This window comes from Astyanax mexicanus, chromosome 7, assembly GCF_023375975.1.
Source record: "Astyanax mexicanus isolate ESR-SI-001 chromosome 7, AstMex3_surface, whole genome shotgun sequence".
In the NCBI taxonomy this organism is placed as follows: domain Eukaryota; kingdom Metazoa; phylum Chordata; class Actinopteri; order Characiformes; family Acestrorhamphidae; genus Astyanax; species Astyanax mexicanus.
In genome coordinates, this window is record NC_064414.1 from 10,774,852 (window position 1) to 10,792,216 (window position 17,365).

Here is a 17,365-nt window from a genome sequence, read left to right on the forward strand (position 1 = left end):
GTTTTTAATTTTGGTATTCGGATATTAGTTTTTTTTCTACTTTCCAGAGCTCCACCTCACTCTAACCACTTCTGTTCTCGCGGGTCCCGTCAGAATATCTTGCGCGCGGGACAGAACTGAACTGTTATTGGCTGGAGCGGGAGTTTAATCCAGACGACAGTGTTGGGAGTAACGGCGTTAAAATAAACGGGGTTACTAACGCCGTTACTTTTTTCAGTAACGAGTAATCCAACTAATTACTATGACTGTAACTATAACGCCGTTACCATTTTCGACACTCCGTTACTGCACGTTACTTTAGCAGCTGAATGAACTTTTTTTTAACTTTGCGCATACAGACAAAGAGCCCTATCATACACCCCACGCATGGCGTGTAGCGTGGCGCGTTGCCACCCGTCAACAGTCTATTTTTAGGCCTTGCACGCTTCCTTAAAATAGCGTTGGACTTTGGAATATATTAACACCGATGGGCGTGGTGGTCTGGAAATGATGTGTGTTGAGGTAAATTTCTGGCGTGTTTTTATCTTGGCGGCGGAAAAAAGCTTAGCGCGATTGCTCACCCTGCGCTCCAAAATACTCCATACCATCACATCTTTACCACATAAAAATAAACCACACCCAGAGCCTTCAGCAATCAACTATGAAAAAATATATATACTTAAAAATCTGCACTGTAATTATAAATTATTATTAGTTATATTTATTTCTGTCAGTTATAAGGATTTATATTTATGTTTAGTACACAGACTAAATAACTGTAACTAGGCATTCTGCTGTTTAAAAATTTCAACAGATGCTTATTCTCACTCAAATGCTAGAGTTTTGAAATGGAAAATTAAAAGAGAAAATAACTTTGACTGAACATAAATTTATTTTAGTTAACTTTGCTATTATTTAACTGAATTTCACTTTTATATCTGAAAAACAAATCACATTGTCAATCTGGCGCGTGGTGCTGCCCGTCAATTACATAAAACTTAAAACATTTGAAATACACAGAAATACAAAGCTATATGTTAGCATTCGTTTCTTATCACCAGGGCAAATTTATTAAAATATTAAATATATTAATTCATGAATTAAATTCTCGTCCAGCGCTCTGAAATGTCAGGCATGCAAAGTGGTGCTTGGCGCAGCGGCGCGGCATTACGCGCAGAATAACCTCTGTCTTCTAAAAAAAGTTTTTATAAATAAGATCTGACAAGTATACTAAAATTAATGTTATTAAACTTACTAAAGCCAACAAATGTACTGTTAATTAAAATCAGGCAAAATGCGCTGCGCCTCTCTCTCTCTCTCTCTCTCTCTCTCTCTCTTTAGCAGCGCTGAGCTGAATTCAGCGCGAGGCTATAAATAATTTACAACTCAGTTCAGTTAAATAAAAATAAGTAAGGACCTGTAAGTTAATCAAATATTGTCAAATATAAAGGATAGGTTGAGGTTTTGGTGAGCTGTTTTCATGATTTGAAACTGAAACTAACCAAAACTTTTATTATTCTGCGCAAAAAGCCTGTGATTGTTTTAAATGAGTTTTTTAATGGATTTAAATGAGTTTTTTTAACGGATTGTTGTTTTTGTCCATTCTTTTGTTTTGTTTATATATACATTTATTTCTTTGAGTGTGGTTTGGTTTGTTTAATTTTTATCCCCAGACGCGTATTTGTTTTTTCCGTTTTTTTTTCAGTATTACATGTCTTAGTAATTTTCTTTGGTCCTGTGGAGTTTTTCGTTTCTTATTTTTTTTTATTCGTTAGACTATATTTTTGTCAACATTTTGGGTTTATTTTTGTTTGTTATTTTTCTAATAATAATAGTAATTACATCATTTATTTTCTTTATTTATTCTTTATTTATTTATTTTTACAGGGCGAAGTAATGCAATAGTTACTTTTACTGGTAACTAGTTATTTTTATAGTGGAGTAACTCCGTGAGTAACTCAGTTACTTTTTTGGAGAAGTAACTAGTAACTATAACTAATTACTTTTTCAAAGTAACGTGCCCAACACTGCCAGACATGCAGGAGCAAATTAATAAATAGTTAAGAAAACTGTAATAATTGTAAAAAAAAAAAAAACCTAAAGAAAACTCTCAAAGCGATGGACCGACACACACACAGGCACACACCGATGGTGTTTGGACTGGGGTAAGGAACGGGACCGCACTATTCAGCGCTGCTGTTTTAATAAATATATAAGTAAATTTGAAGCATTAAATGTAGTTTATTTAATTTATATTAGGAACGTGGGGCGGAGCGGCAGAAATGTGTATGTGGGGCGGCGTGGGATTAAAAGAAGCAATTTTTTTGCGGCGCGGTAACGAGACAGAAACTCGGAGCGTGGAAGAGTGGGTTTAAAAAATCAGTCTGGCGCAGACCTCTATTATACATGATAAAAAAAAAGCAGGCACTTCGAAACTGATTTATATAATAAAAGTAAGGGGTAACGTGGCAACAGTAGGGGCTAAATCGATTACAAAAGCCTGGCCTACAAAAATGATGTCTGAACGAATTTCCTCTTATCTAATATAATTTAAAATGATTTAAAAATATAAAATAATTTCTAAACAAACGAAATATTTAATATTTAGCTTATAGCCCAAGTGCAAAAATACAAAATCAGTAGACTATGCCCTGCACAATCCTTAAACCGAAATAGACCAAGTACAATAACGTCATTAACAATGACTTTCCTCTACTCTAATATAATTTAACATGGTTTAAAAATATAAAATAATTTCTAAACAAACGAAATATTTAATATTGAGCTTATAGCCCAAGTGCAAAAATACAAAATCAGTAATATGCCCTGCACAATCCTTTAACCGAAATAGACCAAGTACAGTTTACAATGACTGTCCTCTAATATAATCAACAATGTTTAAGAATATAAAATACTTCCTGAACAAACGTTTTTTTTTTGTTGTTGTTTTTTTAAGCAAATAGCCTAAGTGTGAAAACACAAACAGCAATTTACTGGGCTGGCTTGTGCAGCGGAGAAACCATGCAGCAGCAGCGCTCCTAGCCTGCTTACGCAGTGGATAAGCCGCAGTGTGCGGCAGCAGAAATTCCGGGATGAAAACACAAAGAAATCTGGGCTAAAAACACAGAAAAAATATGGGGTGAAAAACAAAAATCCGGGATAAAAACACCAAAAATCCGGGGTGAATATGTCTTAAGGGGGCCGTGATTTTCTTTTTTTTTTTTTACCTCTTTTTTTACCTCTTTTTTTAAAAACGAATATTCGAATATTCGCCGAATCAGTGCCGAATATCCGGAGCTCAAAAAACGCTATTCGGGCCAAACCTTTCATTACAGACAGTATAGAAATCATGTTTAATAGCCTATTAAACATGATTTCTATACTGTCTGTAATGAAAGGTACAGTTGCGTCAGTGTTCTATTGGCCAGCTAATTCACTATGGCACTTTGCAGCATTTCCTTTGGCCTGTTCATCATAAAAAAGTTTACACAGAGTGATCAAATAATGTAGAAAAATATAGAAATAGGAGTTTTTATGAACAGTGACGATGTCCTTTAAGACTAAAATACCCCATTATTTGTATTGAATTAATTTATTCTTCTCACAAAAGTACAAATCAATCAAATCCAGTATAAGCGAGAGGAAATGCAGACTTCACAGTTGCTGATGTGTTAAGAGGATTCAGTGTGTCGCTGAGCTGGTGGAGAATGTGTGGGGTTGTGTTTCAGTGTGTATCAATCATCACCCTGAAGGGAGAGTGCTTTTATTTAGCTAGAACTGAACTGTTCACCCCTCTACCCACCACAGAATGATATTGACAATAAAATGATTCCACATTCTTTAACATGTGTTGGAGAAATTTGAAATTTCTTTCATTAACTATTTGCAGCATCAGATATCAAATATATCAATATTGAACACCAGCAGATGACATTGCTTTTTAAACCATCACTGATCATTAGTAAATTTTACATTTCAATCAAAAAATCAAGGGAGCAGAGTCTGGAGGAAGAGTGGAGAGACACACAGTACAAACTGCTTGAGGTCTAGTGTGAAGTTTCTACAATCAGTGATGGTTTGGAGAGACATGTCATCTGCTGGTATTGGTCCACTCTGTTTTATTATCAAGTCTAAAGTCAGTGCAGTGTTTTCCCACAAAATCTTACAGCACTTCATGCTTCCCTCTGCTGACAACTTTTATGGAGATGCAGATTTCATTTTCCAGCAGGACGTGGCACACTGCCCACACTGCAGAAAGTATCAATTGGTCTTTTATTATATTCAAATTTTCTGAGACACTGATTTTTGGGTTTTCACTGGCTGTAAGCCATAATCATCAACAATAAAAGAAAAAATGTTACACATTTGAACTGAATTAATATAATATATATTTTTTTTTAGCCTAAAGCCATTCTGCTATAGTAACCACTGCACCATGTGTCACCACTGGACTCTGAAGTCCCACTTCACTATCAGACAGTGTAATGAATCTGAGGACAAGGTAGAGTTATCGCCATCCACTGCTCATCTCAGTTGACAATTAAAGGTATTGCTTAACCCTTTCAGAACCGGCATCTATAAATATGGAATTGTGTATTTTCTATATTTTTAAATGTTTTGTTGTTCTCCATCAGAATAGGCCATGAATTAACAAGTTTATAAACCAATGAAACAGGAGCTTGAAAGTAACAGCTAATTTTTACTAATTTAATTAATATAATTTAATCAGGTTTTCTTTACTGTTTAGGGATAGTATATAAAAAAGGTCAATATGAAATAGAAAATATTATACACATGATTTCAATGCAATGGAAATACAGAACATTATTATTTATTATTTTTTCTGAGATGCAGAATCTTCTTTCATAGAACATTTAAATAATCACATTTAACAGGATTGTACCCATTAATTAAACAGGCTGGTATTTAATTAAATGGCTAATTATGGTATTAATAGAAGCTGGAACTTTAGCAGACAGGAATTAAATGCATAATGCTCAGTGTGCACACTGGTTGATATTGAGAAGCATTTTTTTTAGACTAATGTAAGGTTGGACATTGTTGAATCATGTAAAAAAAAAAAATAGAATCAATCAATGTTTAAAGTGCCATTAGGGAATAGAACAGCCCCACCAGTTTCCTCCCTTTTCATAATCCCAACATTAAATCACCCTGTCAGAATATGAAACAATAATTAATGCAAATCTTTATCTGGAGATGGATCTCTCTGAAGCGCTCTCTTTGGTTTCCTGATAGGCTGCAAACTTCTCCCGAAACTCATGCAGGAAATTATATTGCTGTTAGAAAAAGAAAGACAGAAAATCAGAGACAAAAAGAAGATGGTCTAAACATCAGTGTTTATGGATTTGGAAAAAAAAGTCACATTCAAAACATCTGTGGAAAATCAGGGGAAACTTTACTAAGCAGTGTAGAGATGAGGAAAATGTACATTACACTGCCAAGAGCAGTCCCATTCTTAATCTGCAGAGCTTAATATCATGTTGGCCCATGAATCTGACCATTCTTCCAGAAATGCATTTAACGCTGCACTAACGTTGAACAAGAAATCCTGGTTCTTAGTCTCCACCCTAATTGACCCCAAAGGTGTTTTATTGGGTTAAGGTTATCAAACTTGCTCGTCCATGTCTTAACGGACCTTGCTTTGTCCACAGGTGCGCAGTCATGTTGAAAAGGGCAGTCTTCAAACTGTTTCTGCAATCTTGGGAGTATAACCTACTGAGCCCAGTTGAGCTAAGCCCAACTTCTGAAAAACTACCCCACACCATAATCCCCCCCCCCACACACACACACACACACACCAAAACAAACTTTACACTTGGCACTATGCAGTCAGACAAGTACTGTTTTCTGCCAAAACCAGACTTATCCGTCAGAAAATTACCAGACAGAGAAACATGATTTGTCTCCGAACACTCCACTGTTCCAGAATCCAGTGCTGGTGTGCTCTACACCACTGCATCTGATGTTTTGCATTGTGTTTGGTGATACAGCTGTTCAGTCATGAAACCTATTCCATGAAGCTCTCTACAATCTACTATTCTTGAGCTAATCTGGAGTCTACATGATGTATAACACTCCGTGACCAACTGCTGTCATTTAAATGATTTGGCAATCATTTAAATGGGTGAGCAAATACTTTTGGCAAGAAAAGAGTGTAGCTAACAAATGCTGGAAACTAATGCTGTATTTCATTTACCTCAGATGTTGGAGCTGGGAATGATGTCACACAAGAGCTGACTGCATTAAAGTTTCATTTCATGAATTTTATTCATATCGGAATTTTCTAGCTCCAAAGAAAACTTTAACTGGAACGTTCCAACAGGTTGTGTTTTCTGCTCTGAAAGTTTGGGAGAGCCTCACCAACGCTGAGCTTAAAATGCAAGATAGCTGCCCCCATATAAACAGTAGTAAAAGCAGCATTATTATACAATTTAATATCACTTCTATTTATTATTGTCTCATTAAACTAGTTGCAAAAACAGTACAGTCCAACATCTATCTGTGGACATGTTTACATGCAGTTAGTTTGTGCAAAATACTACTTTGCTAAGTGCGGACCACGCCTAAAGAAGTAGAGAAAGAAGAAGGAAAAAGGGGAGGGAACTCAGGGAAATTTGGGCTGGAGTTCTGAACTGCGTGCTTGAAGAAGCGTGCAATTATATCCCCAAAATTGGAGCTTGTGTGGAAGCTAGTTTGGAATGAGCCTGTCTCAAACCGTCTGGTTGGGAACGGATGTATAGGTTATAAGCTTGGGAAGACCACCGGCCGGGGAGCTTGATCGTGTGCTCGGAGATTCCTTGTCTGGAGGCGTTGGATGCTGCACGATGTAAATTGAGTGGGCGGAGAATTGATCTGGTGAGTAACTACTGGGAGAAAGGATGCGACGGAGATGTGTTGGAACCAGTGCTTTGAGATTATACTACTAGATTCCGTTGTGAACAGAGGATCTAAAGGTGATGCTTGTTGAAAGAGGCGGAGATTAAGTGGTGGACGAGTGGTTCGTACGGGCTGAGGGGTGAGTCAAGTTTGAATAGTTAGAGGATCGTGGTTTTTGCCAATTTGGTCCGTTTGCTTCATTCTTGAAGGTAAGGGTATCTGAGTCAAGGATGATGAGATCTGAAATTAGGGGCTGAGAAGGAGTTGTGGGAGATTTTAAGGGAAGTAAATTCTGAGCATCTGAGGAATCTAAGTAGAAGGACAGCTGAAAGGATGGTTTGTTGAGCTTGGAAGATCAGTTCGTTTACACGGGGGTTAGGTGAAGTGTAGTTTGTGAAAATGAAGGTACCGAGGTTGGGTTGCATTTGCATGCGGAGCCAAGGATCTGAATTTCTGTAACTGAAAACGAAAAAGAATAGAATTAAATTCTATCAGCGATAGAATTAAATGGACCTGAGGTGTGAACAGCTTTAGTGGTGAACTGATGCTTAATGGAGTGCCAAGTGAGACGACGGATAAAAGGCAAGATTTCTAGCGATTTGGAGCAACTTTTTTTTTTTTGATGTGGACTGCGGCGAGATTGATCAGAGTGGAGTAGAATAGATTGACCATTCATGTCCCCAAAGGAGGGCAGCGACGAGGGCCGCATATAAGTCCAGAGAGCGCAGAAGAATCGCGCGGCGGAGCAGATGAAGTTCTCCGGCCAAGCAGAAGCGACCAGAGGAAGGAGCGGCATCTGTGAATAGCTTAATATCAAAAGAGCTGGAAGCTGCGTTGGCGTAGAAGAAAAACCCGTTCAATTGCAGAGGAGGCACAGCCAGAAATGGAGCTCTGACGTGCAGTATCAGTTGAGCATAACGAATGGTGGAGGGCTCGGACGAAAAAGCCAAGCGGAGGAGGCGGGAAATGAAAGAACGACCCTGGGTTCGATTTTGGTTTGTGAACAAAGTGGCCGAGGGGGGAAAGACGGTGCTAGGTACGGGCGGGGAGACTTGAAAGGAGGCGGAGTCCAGAAAGATCCCAAGAAACTCGAGAGATGTGGAGGGACCAACGGAGTTCTCCGACGGCGGGGCACGGAGGCGAGTGAAAGCGCTGGTCATGGCTTCAAGACCCATCGAGAGGGGCGAGGAAGGAGGACCGATGACGAAGTTACCCAGGAGGTGGAGCACGAACTGGGGCCCGTGTTAAGCAAATCCAGCAGAGCGCCTTAGCAAAGGAGTCGAAGCTTGGGGTTACTTTGCACCCGAAAGCAAGGTGAACTGAAAAACGGACTCTGAAAAGGCACCGGAGTCAGGATGGAGAGGGAGGATTTTGAAAGCCGAAACCACGTCAGCCAGCCAGGCCCATCGCGGGATGGGGAGCTTCGTCCCGCAAACACACGTCAATGAAGTTCCAGATCCGGGGCGTCTTGGAATGTAGCAGGGTTCCAGTGTTGGAGATGAACCGCAGCGCGAGCTGAGAGGGGGCGGCGCTGTAGATGGAGAATGAAGGTCATGAAGCTCCAGCAAGGAGCTGAGCGGGTGCTGCAGCCCGGTGAGAAACGGCGAGAGAGGAGGCGGGGAGAGAATTGACGGAGTAAAGGAAGGAGAAAGGCTGGCTGGAAGGGACGGGTTGGAGAATAGTGTTGCCAACTGCTCAGTAAGGAAAGTAGCCATTGGCTGCAATTTGTGATTAAAACCCCTTAAATGTTAGAAATGTTACAAATGAACTCTAACAAATGAACTACGTCTGTTGCTTTTATTAATAGGCAGAGACTTCTGAAAATAACTCAATTTTAACGTAAATTACATGATTAAGTTTTTTTTTTTTTTTTTGACAGTCAGCGGCGGCTTTAGGTATGCGCAGTTCGTTGCAGCGTGTTTGAAGAGCGGTGTGAGTGTGTGGTCTGACTGAGACTGCGCTGTGAGTGTCGTGGGCGGGGCTCGCGGCAGCACCTGCTGCTCGCTGAGGAGAAACTGAAGAGCATGTGTGTTCATTTAAACTCTCAATAACAAACAAAAACTAAGTTGGCAACACTGTTGGAGAACAGCAGGAGGAACGCAGAAATGGAGAAGGAGGATGACTGAGAGAGGGGGTTTGAACGACTGAGGGGAAGAGGGAAACGAGAGAGACGAGAGAAACGAGGCGCTGAGGCGAAGTTGGTGCCGCGCCAGGGGTGCGAGAGCTGCAGCAGCGGCGAGGGGGTTTGGACGACTGAGGGAGGGGGAGTTGGACGACTGAGGGGAAGAGAGACGAGGCGCTGAGGCGAAGTTGGTGCCGCGCCAGGGGCGCGAGAGCTGCAGCGGCGGCTAGTTGAGCGGGTGACGTCATCAGGCCGCGACGCCGGTGCGGCTCATGTGCGCTGTTCAGAGGTTCAGTGAAAAGTTCCGCTTTTGGAGCAGAACGGGGGAAAGGGACGCAGCGGTCCTTCAAAAACCCGCTGCAGCTTAACAACAGTCCAATCGGACATGCGAGGAGGCTGGGACTTACTAGGAGAGAGGGGCCCAGGGCCGGCGAGGCCGGCCGAGGAAGACGGGCGTCCGGAGCGGCGAGCCCGCGCAGGAGGAGTAGGGGAAGGGGGAGAAGAGCGGCGGGAGTGCCGAGATCCGGGGGTGCACTGGTGAGGACGACCGACCCGGGAGGAAGAATAAGCAGTAGCTGTAGTAGAACAAGGAGTAGCCGGAATGGAGATTACGGAATTCAGACGAAGAGCCCGGCGAGGTGGAGCAGGAGTGGAGACAGGCTGGCTAGGAGGGAAGAGGTCCTCGTCGGAGGCGGCGAGTTAAAGGTCCATGACGGAGAACAAGCTAATGCTAGCAGGCGGGTGCGGCAGATTCGACTGATGCGAACTTTCGTCACGAGAGATAGTTAGTTAGGGGAGGTATTTATAGGACGGTTGATTGATACGGGGTGGAGTTAGAACGTAGAGTTCGGGCGTGGTCCTTCTCCCAAACTTTTGTTATTACATAACATCATTTAATGCATTGTTATCAACTGGTTTCACTTGCAATGCTAACAGTAATATCTGAACGTGTAAATGGAACGTTAGCTCGGGAGTGACGTTATTCACAACTGCGACATCCAAGCTAAATGGAACGCAGAATTAATGCCCACCAGTTAGTATGAAGAGAAGTGCCTTGTGAAATACTGCCAGGGGTGAGATCTAAAGAGATCTAAAGTGGTTTTATTTTGCTGTATTTTACAAGAGGCTCTGTGCATGAGTGAGGAAAGTGATGCAGGTGCTCAAGATCACAATGAAGCTGGACAATGAAACACCCTTACAAGGAATCCCTTGAGAGGTTCACACTTTAATGTCTTTTTTTTAATTAATAACAAGTTGGCCTGGGCATAACTGTGTTCAAATCATTTGTTTTCTGGGCAAACAAATTCTAAAAGTTACTGCAATCAGCCTGTAATTAAGTGCTGTTGTATGATGGCCAATGCCACCTGCTCCAATAAAGATGAACACCTGCTCTCCTCTCTGACTGTCTTCTTATTTCATTTTATTGAACCATTCTTTGTCTAATTTTGAGTTTAGTTTACCTTGCATTGTTAAACTTCATAATGACAGTAACATTAATCAGTTACCTTTACGGTCTGGATGGCTCCACTTCCTCTGAGCTCTCTCAGAATCTCTATGGCTTTACTGGGAGTCATGGAGACGGAGAGGTGCAGAAGCAAACATGCAGCAACTGGGACACACATACACATAAACACACACACAGTAAGAATAAACTGATACAATTTAAAGTCTTATTATCTGAAATATTGTAAGAAAGTGCAACGTAGGAGTACTCACTGAGTCCTGAACGGCCGAGACCCCCATAACAACTGCAGGAAAAACACACACACTGTAAAACACAGACACACACACACACACACACAATATAACACACATTCACACACACATCCGTTGTGGAACTCACTGCATGACGGTTCTGTGCTGGTTCTGCAGGCTGAGCTGAAGTTCCTCCAGGATGCGGCAGCACTGAGGCAGCTCTGGGGCGCCACCATCAGGAAAGGGCAGGTGGTGCACGCGGAGCCCACGCTGTGTGTAGTGCTCCAGTAGACAGGGCACTCTGTAGCGCACCAGCTCTCCTCGTGTACAGAACACAAACACATCCTCCACTCCCTCAGCACACAGATCCCCTACACACACACACACACACACACACACTTATTTAAAGAAAACTCTCATTGTGTCCTTATTCTAATTTAAGCTCTAAATAACAGTCATAATGTGTAAACTCATAAAAACAGGTCTATTAGATCAGTGGGTTTCAGACAGTCTGTTGCAACCTAATGGAGGATCAGAGTGTGGGGATGAGCAGGTCATGGGTGTTCACATCAGTGGATGAAGTTTTAGACCAGAGGATCGAGCCACACCTCCACATCACAGTGAGGTGTTTTTACATAAGCGCATGCGGCAAGCATGTCCTGCTCAAAGCAGTGTAGCCCAGACAATTAAGGCTAACATTATAGGTAATGTTTCCACTGTGCTTTGTCAATGATGCCTAATAGAGAATGTGTGATACAGTATATATATTTTACTGTACGAAAACAAACAAAAAAAAGATTTTCACCATATTTCACCAGAAGTCAGCAATCCAACATTATGACATTACAGCAGCTGTATGTGAGAATTAAGGCCTTCTTACACTTCATGCAAAACTAAATTTACATGTGCACATCGGAATAACAATGCTGAAAGTGAATACAAATTACTGCCATTCTATCTGGAGTACATCACAGGAACTCACCAACATCCTTCTCCAGGTTTCTTCTGACTTCTTTATATCTGCATCCTGCAATAAAACAACAAAATAATATTTTTTGTATTTTTGTGAAATACAGAATAAAAATCATGATGTGGAAATACAAGTATGTCTAGATCTTTATATACTGCAACCACAGGTCTAACAGCTTTCAGTGTGATGTCTTGCTCTGTCCATATGTTTCAATAGCATACCAGAACAATTTCCATCTCGTTTTTTTCTCTAATTCCATCAGTTATTTTTTCTGTGAGAACTGTCTCTTTTTGCATTTCCCCTAGAAATCAGTTTTTAAAAACACCTCTGTGTTAAGAAGTTACAGTTACAGTCTTCTGTTAATTATAATTATAACTGAGTTGTAGTGCAACATACATTGCACTTTCACTTTTAAAACCTTATACTTACTGAAAAATAAAGTTATACATGTGTATATCACCATTGGCATGGACATGTATATACATGTGTAATATCGGAAATCAGCACGACATCGGCACACCATAATTACTGTATCCTTCTGAACAGATAATCTGATACATACATTAGGGGTAAGGTTAAATGCTAGGTTAGAGGGTGGAGGTATATGCACTGACTGTGTCACTCTGTTAAAGACAGTGAGTAATGACACCCAGTTTATTATACATCCTTCTACTATGCATAATATGAGATATATAGTACAGATCACTTTTACAGCATGTGCTGCAGCTTACCTGGCAAAGAGCAAATACCCAGAAACTGAGAGGACTCTACCACTGACAGAGACAACCTGGGAATACACAAACATAGTCTGTTACACTATGTAGATCAACACACCATGTATGAAGGCTAGGTGTGTGTGCATGTAAAGCCCCTTACCAGGAGATCTGTAGAGGAGTGTGTTCTTCCTCTCCTGCCTCCTCTTCATCAGAGGAATCAAACTCACTGATCTTCATCACTGAGAGAGAGAGAGAGAGAGAGAGAGAGAGAGAGATTGGGATAGAGAGATACAGACAGACAAAGAGAGACAGAGTGGGTTAGTTCAGTAATAAACACCAAAACCACTGTACTGTAGTGAAACCAGGTTCTAATACAGAGATAATCATACAGATCATATAGTTTCAATATAATCTACACAGATATCCAGTCAAATACAATGATAATTAATGTCTAGTTAACTTTAATTGTTTTGTGAATTGTTTATGTAGCTGTATGTGAAATGTTTATGTATGTTTTGTTGTTGAAAGTCTTCTTCCGCTAAAATCCACTTTTTCTTGTTCTTTGTAAAATACTATATGTCTCTCTGAGTTGTATATGCATGCTGCATATGAAACTGCTCTTCAACCTTCAATGTCTGCAGTAGCTAAGAAAAGAAAATGTTCAAAAAAACGAGTCGATCAGGAAAAGCATCGTATCTACGTCAACCCGTAAGTTTATGGGTCACCTTGGCTCGCGACCGCCCACAGACAGAGCTGAAGCCGGGCTGCAGCAGAGCTGACTGTGTCTTATCAGCTAAAGAGCTGACAGCTCTGTTTACAGCAGCTAGTTAGCGTTAGATATCTTGTGTAAGTAACTATAGGTTTAAATTGTATCTCTGGTTGATTTCGTGTTTTACAAAGACCTTAAATATACACTAGGGAAACACAGTTTGACAAGGCAACACAACTCAGAGACAGAACAGAACATGGAGAGCAGCTCAGCCACGGGGAGAGCAGCACCGCAACGGGCAGTCCCCTCTTGCCCCATGGCATTGATAACATTTCTTGGAAGCTGGGCTGCTCACCTCAAGTCTGACATTATATCTCTATCTTTACAACTAAGGCTGAAAACATTTTGTCCTTTGAGTTTTAGAACTGTAAAATTGACTGTGGGCGTTCTCTGCTGCAGTGCTGTTAATCAATCAGAGGCATATGTTTGCATGTATGAATATTCTTGAGCAAGAGCCAAATCCTGCCTTTCTTCAGAGACCTCTAATTCAGTGATCTAAAACACGGCTAAATTGAAACACGTGAGCACAGAAAACGGCTCACATGGCATTCATTCATATTAGAGACCACAACTATATTGTTTAAAATGAATTAAAATACTTTTTTTCCAATTCATTAATTGATTAATTAATTGATTAATGCTTTGGCTCATGTAATTTACTATGGTCATGCCAATAATGCTTTTTTGAATAGGAAAAAAACTGAAAGAAAGAGAAAGAGACAGAGAGAGAGAAACAGACACAGAGAGACTGATAGAGAGAAACAAAAACAGAGAGAGAGAGAGAGAGAGAGAGAGAGAGAGAGAGAGAGAGAGAGAGAGAGAGAAGACTGTCAGAGAGAGAGAAAATGCGAGAGAGAGAGCGAGAAACAGAGAAACAGACAGACAGACTGAGAGAGAAACAGACAGAGAAAAAGACAGAGAAAGAGAGAAACACAGAGATAGAAAGACAGAGAAAAACACAGAGATAGAAAGACAGAGAGAAACAAAGAGATACACAGAGACAGACAGAGAGACAGAATTAACCTAGCTAGTCAGTCATTTAGGTTAGGTATATTTAGCTAGCAGGCTAAGTTACAGCTACAGACAGCAGCGCGTTGTCTCTCGAGACTGTAAGCTGTTTTCCGGTGAGTTTAAACAGTATTACTGTAATACTGAAGACTCTAAAGATTATTTAACCAGACGAGCTTCAGTTTTACTATAATAAAGTATTTAACTGTAATAAACCGCCGGGGTTTGTTTCTTACCGGAGCTCCGCTGCGCTGACTGCCACTGCTGCTGTTTATTTTTCAAACACGCAGCCTGACCACAGCAGCCAATCAGTGTCCCGACCAGACAGAGACACGCCCAAGCCTTAGCAACGCGCCCCGCCCACTGTAGGGTTCATTTATAGTTCAGACACGCCCCCTGCCGGAGGGTCTGCATTACTCCCTGTCAGTGCCTGACCCTGTATCATAAAATATCTAGACTAGAGGAACAAGGTATTTCAGCTGTAGCATTTAAAGTGGAATAGAAAAAAAGGAGACAGCTTGCAGCTTTGTGCCACCTTAAATGGTGTAGCAGTTTTTAGTCCAGGCATTTGTAACTGCAGTGTAAGTAAAACCAGAGAGTCTCTAATAAGGAGGAGAATACCCACTTCAGAATCTCTTTCTGGATTGTTAGACCTGCTGAATTTAATTTTAGACATTTAACTGCAATAGGATTATGAAATTAGTAAATCAAGACAGCTTACTGCTGATTACTAAACTTTTTCTTCAAAACATTAATGTCAGATACATTCCGACAGCATTTCTCATGTAGAGCTTTTTTCTCAGTTGGTATGTGTTACCAGACCTGTGGAACTTGCAAGTCTTAAAAATTTATAATAAAAAAAATAAAAAAATAAATAAATTATCTGCATTATATACTTTGGACTTAAAGCCATTCTTGTATAAGTTACAACAAAGTAGTTCTGTTCACACTGTTTACACTGTCTGTGGACTAAATAATCTGAGTGTGTATTCACCTCCAGAGAAATCTCTCCAATACCAGATGCTGATCAAAACTCTTAAGCGAGACCTGATAATGATGTTGTTGTGAAGGTCATCATGTCACTGCACTGGAAAGGTTGTGATAGTTGGTTTAGTGTGTGATAGAGTTTTGTGGAGTAATAAACTTATATCTCTGTGGTTCTGTAAAGTCCAGTCAGAGAAACAAACTGCTTGGTATTTTAGATAATAATATGGACAAATTATATAATGTCTGTATGTATTTGATGTGCTATGTGGTCAGAAGTGGTATACTGTGGTCACTAACTACAGAGCTCCAAATTTCATGTGGCCTTTAGATTAGCTCATGAACAGCAGAGTGTAGAGAACTTAATGATATGGTTTTGCATCACTGAGCAGCTCAATCCAAATCTTACATCACTCAATGCAATGCAAAGCGTTGGATGCAGTGGTGTAAAGCACACCACCACTGGACTCTAGAGCAGGAGTGATGTGTTCTCTAGAGCAGTGTTTCTCAACCAGGGTGCCGCGGCCAGTGTTGGGAAGTAACGGATTACATGTAACGGCGTTACGTAATCAGATTACAAATTATAAGTAACTGTAATCCGTTACAGTTACTGCTTCAGTAAGTGGTAATCAGATTACAGTTACTCTGCTAAAATAAAAGGGTTACATTGCGGTACTTTCCTATTTTTGCTCTTCCAATCCAACACTGACAAAACGCAAATAACATTTTGCGGTGAATACGCTCTGATATGACAGGGAAGGAGGGGCAGCGGCTCACAGCGGCTCCACGCTCACACAACGAGACGAAATTAACTGACATTTTGGTCAACGAATAAAAACGAGACGAAAATGTTTGGCAGGGACGAAATCCAATCAGAACTGATTTAGGTCTGTGAAAGGTAGGGACCAGTTAGGAAGAGATCCAATCACTGCTACTTTAGCGAAGGTGGAGTACCCGCCTCTCCTGCAGCAGCGCCGCGCGGAATTAAACTGTCGATACGGAGCTCGACTGGAAGTTAACTCGACAGTGTTCAGCAGGGAGAGAGAGAGAGGGGAGAGGCGATATATTTCTCTTTTGACGTCGCGAAAAACAAGATAACGTGTAAACCGCGTGGAGCGACTCCATTACCGGTAAAAACACCACTAATCTTTCAGCTTCTGCAGACCAGAGTCACACAGATCTCCATGCAGAGATCCGCGTTTTAATACTGATGTTATTTCATGAGCTGATGTGTTTAACTCGGCAGTGCACTAAAACACAGAACTGATACAGAACCCTAACTCATTAAGATCCGATCATCTGTTTAGTCTCACAGTGGGAAAGATATAGCTAGTGATAAATCAGCAGCAGGTCAGAAAGGAACTCAATAATATAACGAAAATAAAACAATAAAATAAGTGAATCTATGAACCCAAAAGTCTGTGTAAAGTTCCTTACAGCACTTTCTCATAAGTTTCTCACTTTAACTCATGAAGTCTCTCTGTACATCCTGAGAGCATCTCTACAGGACAGTGTGTGAAGGTGTGTTCATTTATAGACTGTAGCTACAGTAGGTGTGCTGTTAGTGCTGGAGATAAAACTAGATCCTTTAAAAGTTTTTGCATCTACAGCTCTGTTTAAACTATAATTAAACTATTCAGATGTTTTATGACCTGATTTCTAGAGCAAAATTTTAAATGTAAAATATGTATAGTCACACACCTACAATAATAATAGTAATAATAATAATAATAATAATAATAATAATAATAATAATAATAATAATATACATTAAATCATATATAAATATATTTCACTTTCAAACATTAACAATATTACTCAAGTGGTTATTAAACGTTTCATTTCGTATAAGTGTATAGTTAATAATTCAAGGGAACTGATGAACAAGCATTTACATTTACACCCTTTACATTTTAGTCGACTAAATTTACTGTAATTTTAGTCGACTATATTCTTATGACATTAAGTCGACTAAAACTAAAAACATTTCAGATGACTAAATTGTGACTAAAACTAAATACTATTTTCGTCACAAGACTATGACTAAGACTAAATCACAATTTGTTGTCAAAATTAACACTGGTGGCAAACCTGCAAATAGATAGCTTACGGTTGTTGTTACATTGTTTGGTTTTAAATGGTTTTATCATCAATTTATAGAAGTGTTTTATAAAATTGTTTGATGAAATGGTTTCATAAGTATTTTTATAGAGTGATTGAAAAGG

General features: G+C 40.2%; 1 protein-coding gene across 1 annotated transcript; it reads right to left on the reverse strand.

Moving 5' to 3' along the window:
* Nucleotides 1–4,794: 4,794 nt before the first annotated feature.
* On the reverse strand, nucleotides 4,795–14,495 carry cdkn3 (cyclin-dependent kinase inhibitor 3). Its single transcript, XM_007247593.4, has 8 exons — nucleotides 14,393–14,495; nucleotides 12,540–12,618; nucleotides 12,395–12,450; nucleotides 11,676–11,720; nucleotides 10,842–11,064; nucleotides 10,715–10,746; nucleotides 10,504–10,607; nucleotides 4,795–5,276 (listed from the first exon to the last, which is right to left on the reverse strand). The coding sequence occupies exons 2-8, from the start codon at nucleotides 12,614–12,616 to the stop codon at nucleotides 5,187–5,189; spliced, it is 627 nt and encodes a 208-aa protein (XP_007247655.1). The 5' UTR covers nucleotides 12,617–12,618; nucleotides 14,393–14,495; the 3' UTR covers nucleotides 4,795–5,186.
* Nucleotides 14,496–17,365: the final 2,870 nt, after the last annotated feature.

Bases quoted from the DNA above. Each gene is read 5' to 3' on its own strand.
- cdkn3 (XM_007247593.4), bottom strand. From the start codon at position 12,616: ATGAAGATCAGTGAGTTTGATTCCTCTGATGAAGAGGAGGCAGGAGAG. The intron at 12,451-12,539 runs GTAAGGGGCTTT...GTGTATTCCCAG, and splicing joins ACTCCTCTACAGATCTCCTG to GTTGTCTCTGTCAGTGGTAG. The intron at 11,721-12,394 runs GTAAGCTGCAGC...GTTTTATTGCAG, and splicing joins GGGTATTTGCTCTTTGCCAG to GATGCAGATATAAAGAAGTC.